We start from the raw sequence: 12,956 nt of genomic DNA on the forward strand, positions 1-12,956 counted from the left end.
TACGGAGCCACTCCTTAGTTGCCATGGCTGTGTGCTTCGTGTCGTTGTCATGCTGGAAGACCCAGCCACGACCCATCTTCAATGCTCTTACTGAGGGAAGGAGGTTGTTGGCCAAGATCTCGCGATACATGGCCCCATCCATCCTCCCCTCAATACGGTGCAGTCGTCCTGTCCCCTTTGCAGAAAAGCATCCCCAAAGAATGATGTTTCCACCTCCATGCTTCACGGTTGGGATGGTGTTCTTGGGGTTGTACTCATACTTCTTCTTCCTCCAAACACGGCGAGTGGAGTTAGACCAAAAAGCTCTATTTTTGTCTCATCAGACCACATGACCTTCTCCCATTCCTCCTCTGGATCATCCAGATGGTCATTGGCAAACTTCAGACAGGCCTGGACATGCACTGGCTTAAGCAGGGGGACCTTGCGTGCGCTGCAGGATTTTAATCCATGACGGCGTAGTGTGTTACTAATGGTTTTCTTTGAGACTGTGGTCCCAGCTCTCTTCAGGTCATTGACCAGGTCCTGCCGTGTAGTTCTGGGCTGATCCCTCACCTTCCTCATGATCATTGATGCCCCACGAGGTGAAATCTTGCATGGAGCCCCAGACCGAGGGTGATTGACCGTCATCTTGAACTTCTTCCATTTTCTAATAATTGCGCCAACAGTTGTTTCCTTCTCACCAAGCTGCTTGCCTATTGTCCTGTAGCCCATCCCAGCCTTGTGCAGGTCTACAATTTTATCCCTGATGTCCTTACACAGCTCTCTGGTCTTGGCCATTGTGGAGAGGTTGGAATCTGTTTGATTGTGTGTGGACAGGTGTCTTTTATACAGGTAACGAGTTCAAACAGGTGCAGTTAATACAGGTAATGAGTGGAGAACAGGAGGGCTTCTTAAAGAAAAACTAACAGGTCTGTGAGAGCCGGAATTCTTACTGGTTGGTAGGTGATCAAATACTTATGTCATGCAATAAAATGCAAATTAATTATTTAAAAATCATACAATGTGATTTTCTGGATTTTTGTTTTAGATTCCGTCTCTCACAGTTGAAGTGTACCTATGATAAACATTACAGACCTCTACATGCTTTGTAAGTAGGAAAACCTGCAAAATCGGCAGTGTATCAAATACTTGTTCTCCCCACTGTATGTACCTGTTGCTACATGTAACACCACTGCCCTTTGTCAGATGTTTCTGACTAGAGATGTTTGAACCAGTAGCCTAGATCAGTGGTTTCCAAACTTGTTATAGTGCCGTACCCCTTCAAATATTCAACCTCCAGCTGCGTACCCCCTCTAGCACCAAGGTCAGCGCACTTTCAAATGTTGTTTTTTGCCATCATTGTAAGCCTGCCACACATATAACACACTGTGGCTGAGGAAAGGCACTACTCCCAATATAAGTGAACCCCAAATCAATGTAGGTCTCATCGTATTTGCGTCTCTTCGATGGTCCAACGTCCCTGTCTGTTGTTCGGTGCTTTCCCAGGTAAGGGGGCAGTAGCTCTTTGGCTGCATCAGATTCACAACTATCAGTGTCCATGCTAGCTGGGCTAACAACAAATGTAGAATTACTGATGTTAGCGTTGGATGTGCTCGTGGAAGCAGAACAACTTGTGTCGTCGACAGGTGCAGGTGTAGTACTGCTGGTAGTAACAGTACTACCAGTAGAGCTGGTATGTGTCTCTATGGACGCGGGCCTTACTAAATGGACTGTTGGAAAATGTGAAGAAATAATGTTGTATAAAAAAAAGGACATGAATCACATTCTTATTTGGCGTACCCCCGATGCGTACCCCAGTTTGGGGAATACCTGGCCCAGATCAAAGAGAAAAATACAGAAGCCTTCTTCATGGACCAGCTTAAAGTGTTACGCCTCTTCATAGCTTTGAGTGACATTTCATTAACAACCAATATCATTGTGTGCTCGGTCTGTTTCCCCCTCTTAACTGCCTGCCTGTCGTTCCTTATTCATGCCATTCATTCTGTATAATAGCTATTTTCTAATAAATAAACATTTCCTCTCCTCCCTTCATCTCTTCAGCATGCCTTGTGATTGTTCACCAGGGCAACAATACGTCTAATGAAGACAGGGTCAAACATAGCTACCGCGTATGGGTGGAGAAGTGTGAGACATGAGGATGACAGAGAGAGAGAGAGAGAGAGAGAGTGAGAGAGAGAGAGAGGGATCAGACTCGTTTTATATCGTGATTAAAACAGTGCTTTTTCAAACATTCCCTAACCCCTCCCTAACCCCTCAACCCTAAAAAAGAGCAAGCCTCATCACTATCGTTGCGTGACGGATGGCGTGAGTGTGAGCTGATAGAATGGAGAACAGGGACCAGCTCTCCTCTCCTCTTTTTCCCTGCATGCCCACAGAGGGGACATGCAGCAGGTCGTCGGCTAATGAGAGGATGAAAGAGAAGGAGAAAACACCCCTCCGCCCACTCAGCCAGCTGGGGATGAGTCACCGGCTCTCCTCTCTCTCTCTTCCTACCTCTCATTTACTCCCTCTCTCTCCATTGTCCTCTCTCTACCTCTGTTCCCTTTTTATCTCCCTTCGTCTATCTCTCTATGCTGCTCAGGCGCTGAGGGCCGATCCGATGCTCCTCCGGCGCTATCTATCCTTTTTCTCCCTCATTCTCTCTCCCTCTGTATATACTCTGATTGGGAGTCTTGTGTGCTGTAGGCTGCTCCAATGCACCCTGGCCCTCCCTCTCTTTTCCCATCTCTCCACTCTCCTCACCTCACGTTCCCTCTGTCTCCCTATCTCGTATCCCCCCTCTCTTCCCCATCTCCTCTCTGCTCCTCCTCCCTCTCTCTCTACCTCTCCTCCTCTCTCTCTCTCTCCACCTCTCCATGTCCAGACAGAGGGGATGGGGGTGTGTTGCTCCTCCATTAATCAGCTTTGTGCCACAGTGACCTTTTACTGCAGCAACCTGGCATTGTGGGAAAACATCTGTCCGTTCATCCGTCTGCCCATCTGACTGACTCTGCCAGGGTAATGGGTTCACTCCCAAAGTCACCTGTCCAGTTAGCCTGGTTTGCATCGCTAACTATGCCTCATATACAGTAGCCAAGCTCATCGTAAGTTTTAGCTACGTTAGCGCTGAGCTAGCTAGGTTCCATACTATTGTACGACCTCACCAGAGGAGGTTGGAGTGAGGAGCTGTAGGAGGATGGGCTCATTGTAATGGCTGGAATGGAATAAATGAGAGATATGTTTCATTGTCACATACACTGGATAGGTGCAGTGAAATGTATTCAATGCCTTTGGAGCAAATTAGGGTTAACCTTTTACTGCAGTGGGCTAAATCAGGGTCACACAGAGTGTTTCTAGGTAGTGCTAAACAAATCTACTTTGAAACAAAAATATACACCATACACACATGGTTATGAGCTTAAGAAAAATAAACAATACCCTGGCAGATATAGAGTTTAAATGTATTACATAGAGTCTGCATCCCAATATTACAATTTAGATACTTTTTTCTCTCACTTATAGTAATAACGTCATGGTGCCTCATGCTATTTTCTACCCCTCCTGGGAGTCTAAATCTATTCTATGGATAATGGATGGGGAGAGTCAGAGAGTACTGGAGCAGCACACCCTGACCAGCCAGGAACACAGTAGGTACCTCTGGATGACTTCAGCCGAATCCAGCTCCCTCTCTCTCCTCTTTCTCTGCACAAATCCCCGGAAAGCCCTGCCGGGACGTGGCACAGAATGAAAGGATGAGAGGGAGAATGCTGGCTTAGCACGAGGTGAGAGATATAGCGCAGGAGGAAGAGGAGGGGAGGCGGGGGTATTGGCAGGGTTTAGCTACAGTACTCTGGGGGATGTTGCTGTAACGGCTAGGTTTGCATCATCGGGATTTGGGATGCTGTCTCTTTGTTTGAGTTAGTTAAGGAGGTTAGCATCAGAAGTTAGGGCCAGCTGGGGTTTAGCTGAAGAGTTGATCATGTGGGTTAGTTGGAGGTATCAAGCAGCCAGAGGTGAGGGAGAACAGTGCTGCAGCCAGATCAGTCTGCATCTTGCGACTGGGTATGGGTTATTAGCTGTCTGTCTGTGCCAGTCGCCCCAGGGTCTTCTTGCAGTGTGGATTAGAGCTAAGTTTAGCTGCAGTGACAGGGCTCAGGACGGCTCAGCGCACAGAGGCCCTTTTCCATGGCTTGGTTTTGGGGTTGGCTAAAGGCTCAGTTGCAGTCAGTTGCAGTGGATTAGTGAAGGGTTCAGTCAGTGGTATGGGTTTGTTTTGCATAGGGGTTCAGCTAACTACAACGGCTATGTCTGGGTTGTAGTGGGTTAGGACATGGTTTCACTGTTGGTAGAGCACTCAGCCCAGGGAAACACTCAGCCCAGGGAAACACTCAGCCCAGGGAAACACTCAGCCCAGGGAAACACTCAGCCCAGGGAAACACTCAGCCTAGGGAAGGGTTACAGGTCATGGAGTTAAAGGTCATAGGGTTAAGGGTCAAGGGGGTTTAGGAGCAGGAGAGAAGCTAGATTCAACATGTCAAAGATACTCACGATATCCTGCAGTGGGGCAGAGAAAGAAGTGCATGAAAGAGAAAGAGAGAGAAAAACATTAACATCCTATAGGTCATGACTATTACAACGTGTGTGTATTAAAGGAGAGAGGAAGCATTATCAGAGAGAAAGAGACACAGAGACGGGATACAGAGATAGAAAGAGAGAGAGAGATTATTTTTTGCTTTTTGCTGGATGTTGAGTCCCAGTGACATCCCATCTAGCACATAATGTTCTGAGAACCATATGTTTCTTAGATCTTGGTGAGAGCGTGGTTACTATGGTTATTTTGCATACAACCTTCCCACAACATTCTGGGAAACATGCAGGATAGTTGCTTGACCTTGGAAAATTCTCAGCACATTTAAGGATCTTGACAATTGTTTGATATTTTTTAGGTATTTCATTACTTTTAACAGGACATTTCCTAAAAGTTCAAACATGGTTACATTTCAGTTTTGGTAATGTTTTGGTTTGAAATTGGGAATATTCTCAAATCATTAATGTAATATTCATATGTGTAAACATACTGAATTATAATTGGATGCATTTTACCGCCATATCATACTGTGCTATGATTGGTTAAGACCACCCAAATGGTTAGGTCATGGTCAGTTTGATCCTGGTTGGCGATACGTGAACATGCCAGTTATAGCTAGCTAATAAAGAGCTACGTTAAGAAATATCCTGTAGTACTGCATTTTATTATTTTGTACAAAGTGTGCAAAACAAGACAGTTCAGAGAATGTTAAGAAACAACATTCTTCTGTTGGAATTTCAGTACTTCAGCATAACGTTTCCTACAGCTTTCTTCAGTGTTCTATTTAAAACCAGTTAAATGTAACTGAATGTAATCTAAAATGTAATCTACATCATCCCCAAAAGTAATTAGTTATCATGAGAGGGCCATAAACAATAAGTAGTAATGCTGCATACGCCAAGAAAAGTTCAAATCTCACCTTTCTGGTATTTTTTTGGAATACATTGCTGAGATGTAGTCCCTTTTGAGGATACAAGCTCAAGTACCCAGTACAAATATGATTAAAATATGAAATATTTGATGATGTATTTCCTATTCAACAAAACTTTATAAGGCTTCAAATTACTTATATGCTTTCTAAATACTTAAATGCTTTTTATAATCAAATTATAAAACAACTAACTATAAGATTTCACCTTATAACTGTAAAATACATATTTGTATGTTTAGCGTTATTGAAAATGTACATATTTTCAAAATGTCTCTCTTGATCAAAACGTATGCCCCTATTACTGTGGACGTCTCACAGAGCTCTAGCGTGTTAGGAACTTGCCTTTCATCTGATATTAATATTGTCCCTCTATGACAAACAGAGAGTGTTTTTTGATTAAAATCAGCATAATGTTTGTCTGCAGGTTTCCTCATGGTTTTATTTAAAGAACAAAAACACAAGAAAGTATTCGTAACGTTAAAATAACAAAACTCTCTCTATCCTCTATCTTGTTAAGTGTGTTCAGGTGTGTTGGCAGCGCCCACTAATTGGCCACACCTGATCTTAATGAGGGCTTGTTTCCTTTGAAATGGGGTCTATTTGAATAGACTAAAATAAACAGATTTTTATGATGGCATGCTAGCTCCATCCTGGTGGCGCAGTGGACTAATTCCAAGGATAGAGAACAGAAGAGCATAGGTTTGAAACTTACTGATGCTGTGTCACAATAAAAAAAAGAAATGTGTTTGCATAATTAACGCCTAAGCAAATACATTTCCATGGGTCCTATCTGTGCTTGGAGTTTAAAACAATTAACCCAAACTAAGCTAACATGTTCTCAGAACATTAATAAAACCTCCCAGGAAAACTGTCAGGGAACCATATGTCACGTTCCTGACCTGTTTTCTGTTGTTTTGTATGTGTTTAGTTGGTCAGGACGTGAGCTGGGTGGGAATTCTATGTTGTGTGTCTAGTTTGTCTGTTTCTATGTCCAGCCTAATATGGTTCTCAATCAGAGGCAGATGGTAATCGTTGTCCCTGATTGAGAATCATATATAGGAGGCTTGTTTTGTGTTGGGATTTTGTGGGTGTTTGTTTCCTGTCTCTGTGATTGTCTGCACCAGATAGGTCTGTCTCGGTTTTTGCACATTTTGTTATTTTGTATGTTGTTTGTAGTGTTTTCACTTGTTCTTTATTAAACATGTTGAACACTAGCCGCGCTGCACTTTGGTTCAATCCTTGCTACTCCTCTTCGGATGAAGAGATGGAGGAAAGCCGTTACAGAAACACCCACCAAACCCGGACCAAGCAGCATGGAAATGGGCAGCAGCAACAGAAGCAGCGGTACCAGGAGGAATGGTCTTGGGAGCAAATATTCAACGGAGAAGGACCCTGGGCTAAGGTTGGAGAGAATCGCCGCTCTCGGGAGGAGAAGGAGGCAGCCACAGCCCAGGAGCGGTGGATTGAGGAGGCAGCACGTAAGAGAGGCTGGAAGCCCGAGAGGCTCACCCAAAAATTTATTGGGGGGGGGGGGGGGGCTAAAGGGGAGTGTGGCGAAGCCGGGTTGGATACCTGAGCCAACTCCCCGGGCTTACCGTGGAGTGAGAGGGCGTCGTACTGGTCAGACACTGTGTTATGCGGTGGAGCGCACGGTGTCCCCAGTACGCGTGCTTAGCCCAGTGCGGGCTATTCCACCTTGCCGCACTGGTAGGGCTAGGTTGGGCATCGAGCCGGGTGCCATGAAGCCGGCCCAACATATCTGGCCTCCAGTACGTCTCCTCGGGCCGGCGTACATGGCACCAGCCTTACAGGTGGTGTCCCCGGTTCGCCTGCATAGCCCAGTGCGGGCTATTCCACCTCGCCGCACTGGCAGGGCTACGGGGACCATTCAACCTGGTAAGGTTGGAGAGGCTCGGTGCTCAAGAGCGCGTGTCCTCCTTCACGGTCCGGTATATCCGGCGCCACCTTCCCGCCCCAGCCCAGTACCACCAGTGCCTACACCACGCACCAGGCTTCCAGTGCATCTCCAGAGCCCTGTTCCTCCTCCCCGCACTCGCCCTGAGGTGCGTGCCCTCAGCCCGGTACCTCCAGTTCCGGCACCACGCATCAGGCCTATAGTGCGTCTCAGCCGGCCAGAGTCTGCCGTCTGCCCAGCGGTGCCTGCACTGCCCGTCTGCCCAGCGGCGCCTGAACTGCCCGTCTGCCCAACGCCGTCTGAACTGTCCGTCTGCTCATTGCCGTCTGAACTGTCCGTCTGCTCAACGCCGTCTGAACTGTCCGTCTGCTCAACGCCGTCAGAGCTGGCCGTCTCCCCAGCGCCATCTGAGCCATCCGTCTCCCCAGCGCCGTCTGAGCCATCCGTCTCCCCAGCGCCGTCTGAGCCATCCGTCTCCCCAGCGCCGTCTGAGCCATCCGTCTCCCCAGCGCCGTCTGAGCCATCCGTCTCCCCAGCGCCGTCTGAGCCATCCGTCTCCCCAGCGCCGTCTGAGCCATCCGTCTCCCCAGCGCCGTCTGAGCCATCCGTCTCCCCAGCGCCGTCTGAGCCGTCCGTCTGTCCCGAGCCGTTAGAGCCGTTCGTCAGTCAGGAGCCGCTAGAGCTATTCGTCAGTCAGGATCTGCCGGAGCCGCCAACCAGACAGGATCTGCCGGAGTCGTCAGTCAGCCATGAGCGTCCAGAGCCGTCAGCCAGTCATGAGCTGCCATGAGCGTCCAGAGCCGTCAGCCAGTCATGAGCTGCCCTCCAGTCATGAGCTGCCCTCCAGTCATGAGCTGCCCTCCAGTCATGAGCTGCCCTCCAGTCATGAGCTGCCCTCCAGTCATGAGCTGCCCTCCAGTCATGAGCTGCCACCCAGTCCGGAGCTGCCCTCCAGTCCGGAGCTGCCACCCAGTCCGGAGCTGCCACCCAGTCCGGAGCTGCCACCCAGTCCGGAGCTGCCACCCAGTCCGGAGCTGCCACCCAGTCCGGAGCGGCCACCCAGTCCGGAGCTGCCACTCAGTCCGGAGCTGCCACTCAGTCCGGAGCTGCCTCTCTGTCCTGAGCTACCTCTCTGTCCTGAGCTACCTCTCTGTCCTGAGCTACCTCTCTGTCCTGAGCTACCCCTCTGTCCTGAGCTACCCCTCTGTCCTGAGCTACCTCTCTGTCCTGAGCTACCTCTGTCCTGAGCTACCTCTCTGTCCTGAGCTACCTCTCTGTCCTGAGCTACCTCCTAAATCATGTGGGGGCCTTGGGGAGGATTCTTAGGCCAAGGTCGTGGGCGAGGGTCGCCACTCAAAGGACGCTAAGGAGGGGGACAAAGACAGTGGTGGAGTGGTGTCCTCGTCCTGCGCCGGAGCCGCCACCGCGGACAGATGCCCACCCAGACCCTCCCCTTGAGTTTTAGGGGTGCGCCCGGAGTTCGCACCTTGAGGGGGGGGTTCTGTCACGTTCCTGACCTGTTTTCTGTTGTTTTGTATGTGTTTAGTTGGTCAGGACGTGAGCTGGGTGGGAATTCTATGTTGTGTGTCTAGTTTGTCTGTTTCTATGTCCAGCCTAATATGGTTCTCAATCAGAGGCAGATGGTAATCGTTGTCCCTGATTGAGAATCATATATAGGAGGCTTGTTTTGTGTTGGGATTTTGTGGGTGTTTGTTTCCTGTCTCTGTGATTGTCTGCACCAGATAGGTCTGTCTCGGTTTTTGCACATTTTGTTATTTTGTATGTTGTTTGTAGTGTTTTCACTTGTTCTTTATTAAACATGTTGAACACTAGCCACGCTGCACTTTGGTCCAATCCTTGCTACTCCTCTTCGGATGAAGAGATGGAGGAAAGCCATTACACCATAGTGAAACATTCTCAGAACCTACCATTAACATTTCCGTTCTCAGATCAGGCAAAATTTTCACTTCCGTTCTCAGAAGGTTTAAAAAACGTTCAGTTTTAATATACAGGAAACGTAGTTCCCAGAGCCAATGGGAAATGAAAAATGTACGTTCCCACATCTTCCAAGGAACCAAATGTGCTAGCTGGGATGTCAGTGTGTTCCCAGAGAGACAGGTGTTCAGTTGTTAGCAGGACTAGCACCTGCACAAGCATATGTCCCTAAGGTCACACTGATTCACTGTAACTAGCTTACTGTAGACAACTGTGGCTTGTTGTGGGAGATATTATGTATGTGAATGTGTGTGGGTGTGCACTAGTCTATGTACATATGTGTGTGTCTAACTGTTTGGTCCTCTACATGGTATGTTTGTTTGATAATATTATATGTTTGTATATGTGCATGTGTGTGTGTGTGTGTGCTTCTGTGTATGTGTGTGAGGCCTGGGTACTCACGCCTGCATGGTGGTAGAAGCAGTCTGGAAGCTGAACATATTTTCTTTTGGGTACCAGTTGTTGTCCTCTGTGGCGAGAGAGATAATGAATGGAAGTTACAGTAGCAGCCAGCCACATAGTGTGTATGTTTTTAAACTCTTTATAGCAACGATAAGAAACCTCAAAGGACACAGCACCAGTTCACTCCACAGAGGGAGAGAGGGAGACACACAGGGAGAGAGAGCAGAGGAGAGACGAAGAGTCAGAAATACAGACCATCCAACTAACATCGACCCCCCCCTTCACCACACAACCCCCTTTGGATTTCAGCGCCTCTCCCTCTCTGTCTCCCCCGGCTCACCTCTCTCCAGCCCAGTCATCCGGTCCACACTCCACATCCTCTCAAGGCGTCTGTGTTGCTTGCCTGCCTCGCGGGAGCTCTCTAGATCCAGGGATCCCTGGCTACGGGATGGAGCCCCGCTAGAGTCCAAGGCCATGTTGAGGCTGCAGTCCTCCCGTGAGCCCCCCTTTCCCCCCTCACCCCAGCTGCGGATGTTGTGGGCGCTGACCGAGCTTGACAGGGGCTGCTGGGACAGGTGGTGGTGGCTGCCATGGTGACCATGGTGGGCAGCACCCCCGCCGGTAACAGCCAGAGTGTGGTGGTTGCCACTGCTGCCGCCGGCAACAGGGTTGCCGTGACGATGGCTCCCATCATCCCGATGAGTGTTGCCACGGTGTCCGTGGCGAAGGTGGTGCTGGGTGGGGGAGGAGGTGGATGAGGGGGAGGTGGAGGGCTGGACCAGGGTCGACGCCCCCTTCAGCACTTCCAGCTCCAGGCTCTCCTTGCTGCCCCGGTTGCTACCCAGCATACTGTGCTCTCCGGTGATGGTGTAGACACGGGCAGGCTGCAGGGCACACTCCACACACTTCTGCTGGTCCTCTTCGGCCGAGAAGCTGCGCTCTAGAGACAGACGGGCCTTGGTGGTGGTGATGGAGGGGGGCGGGGGCTGGAGGTGGCCCAGCGGAGATTTCACCAGGCTGGACTCAGGGGGGGTTGGAGAACCCCTGTGGGGGTATGGATGGTTGTTGTTGTGGTGACGGACACCACCAGAGGAGTCAGAGTCTGGGCCCACAAACGTGTCAGACAGGAGATGGGCTGCAAGGTGAAGCAGAAGGAGAGAGAGAGATGGAGGAGTTACAGAATGAGACAAATAGAAATAGAGAGCAGATAGGACAGAGAATAGGAGAGTGGAACATTACCCTCCATCAGTGATTTACATATCAATTAGAGGATGGAGTAAATATGCTGTTCCAAAAGAAAAGAGAGAAAAGCACATGAGGAAAATGAACAGAAAAATGGAGGGAGAACAAACGGTGGCAGTTAGGGAGGGATGCTGACCTGATCCGTTTCGGTTCTCAGGGTGTGTGTGGGACAGGTACTCTCCAAATGCTCGCGCTGCTCTGTAGAGACACACACACATGACACACGCTGATGTCAACACATGAGTGACAGGGAGAGAGAAAGATAAGAAGAGAGAGGGAATTGTTTACTTAATCGCCTGCTTTATAGGTTTGTGCCACCCACAGACCTCCTGTGTCTTAGTTTGCATCAATGCATACCTAGCACCTGAGAAATGGCTGTGACAACATAGCTGAAAATACAAAAAATATAAACCACTTACAGACAAACGCACTCATTCATACATAGAAACTGGGAGATTCTGAAAAGAAATCCTCATATTGATAGAATGACTCTGATGACGTGACTCTATTCATCAGTGGGTATGAAAGGAGGGAGTAAATAAAGGAAAAGAGCGCAAAAAGACGTAGATATCAGTAAGTCCTGTAAATATCCATGTCATAGCTCAAGCTGGAGGGAAACTGCAGCAACAGGAGTTGCTCGGGAATCAAACAGTGAGAGAGAAAAGCATGATTTAGTTTAGAACCCGGGCGTTCCATTCAGGAAGTCATCATTTCATCTTTTCAACAGCAGGCATCATGGGCATCTAGTTTTTATTAGAGGTCGACCGATTATGATTTTTCAACGCCGATACCGATACCGATTATTGGAGGACCAAAAAAAGCCAAAACCAATTAATCGGACGATTTTTATATATATATTTGTAATAATGACAATTACAACAATACTCAATGAACACTTATTGTAACTTAATATAATACATCAATAAAATCAATTTAGTCTCAAATAAATAATGAAACATGTTCAATTTGGTTTAAATAATGCAAAAACAAAGTGTTGGAGAAGAAAGTAAAAGTGCAATATGTGCCATGTAAAAAAGCTAACGTTTAAGTTCCTTGCCCAGAACATGAGAACATATGAAAGCTGGTGGTTCCTTTTAACATGAGTCTTCAATATTCCCAGGTAAGAAGTTTTAGGTTGTAGTTATTATAGGACTATTTCTCTCTATACCATTTGCATTTCATATACCTTTGACTATTGGATGTTCTAATAGGTACTTTAGTTGTAGCCAGCCTAATCTCGGGAGTTGATAGGCTTGGAGTCATAAAAAGCGCAATGCTTGAAGCACAGCGAAGAGCTGCTGGCAAATGCAGGAAAGTGCTGTTTGAATGAATGCTTACGAGCCTGCTGCTGCCTACCACCACTCAGTCAGACTGCTCTATCAAATCATAGACTTAATTATAATATAATAACACAAAGAAATACGAGCCTTAAGTCAGTAATATGGTCAAATCTGGAAACTATAATTTCGAAAACAAAATGTTTATTCTTTCAGTGAAATACGGAACCATTCCGTATTTTATCTAACGGGTGGCATCCCTAAGTCTAAATATTGCTGTTACATTGCACAACCTTCAATGTTATGTCATAATTATGTACAATTCTGGCAAATTAATTATGGTCTTTGTTAGGAAGAAATGGTCTTCACACAGTTCGCAACGAGCCAGGCGGCCCAAACTGCCAGGCGGCCCAAACTACCCTGACTCTGCTTGCACAGAACGCAAGAGAAGTGACACAATTTCCCTAGTTAAAAGAAATTCATGTTAGCAGGCAATATTAACTAAATATGCAGGTTTAAAAATATATACAGTGGGGAGAACAAGTATTTGATACACTGCCGATTTTGCAGGTTTTCCTACTTACAAAGCATGTAGAGGTCTGTAATTTTTATCATAGGTACACTTCA

The 12,956-nt window shown here is 47.6% G+C and overlaps 1 protein-coding gene across 1 annotated transcript in view; it reads right to left on the reverse strand.

Moving 5' to 3' along the window:
- LOC139544040 (NMDA receptor synaptonuclear signaling and neuronal migration factor-like) overlaps window positions 1–12,956 on the reverse strand; it is a 50,902-nt gene that overhangs the window by 23,767 nt on the left and 14,179 nt on the right. Inside the window, exons 2-6 of the mRNA XM_071350723.1 lie at window positions 11,189–11,250; window positions 10,151–10,945; window positions 9,811–9,877; window positions 4,528–4,533; window positions 3,635–3,703 (exon numbers count right to left, since the gene is read on the reverse strand). Of these exons, the coding sequence (XP_071206824.1) occupies window positions 3,635–3,703; window positions 4,528–4,533; window positions 9,811–9,877; window positions 10,151–10,945; window positions 11,189–11,250 (999 nt within the window). The remainder of the gene's footprint in view (window positions 1–3,634; window positions 3,704–4,527; window positions 4,534–9,810; window positions 9,878–10,150; window positions 10,946–11,188; window positions 11,251–12,956) is intronic.

This window comes from Salvelinus alpinus, chromosome 18 (genome assembly GCF_045679555.1).
Source record: "Salvelinus alpinus chromosome 18, SLU_Salpinus.1, whole genome shotgun sequence".
Classification (NCBI taxonomy): domain Eukaryota; kingdom Metazoa; phylum Chordata; class Actinopteri; order Salmoniformes; family Salmonidae; genus Salvelinus; species Salvelinus alpinus.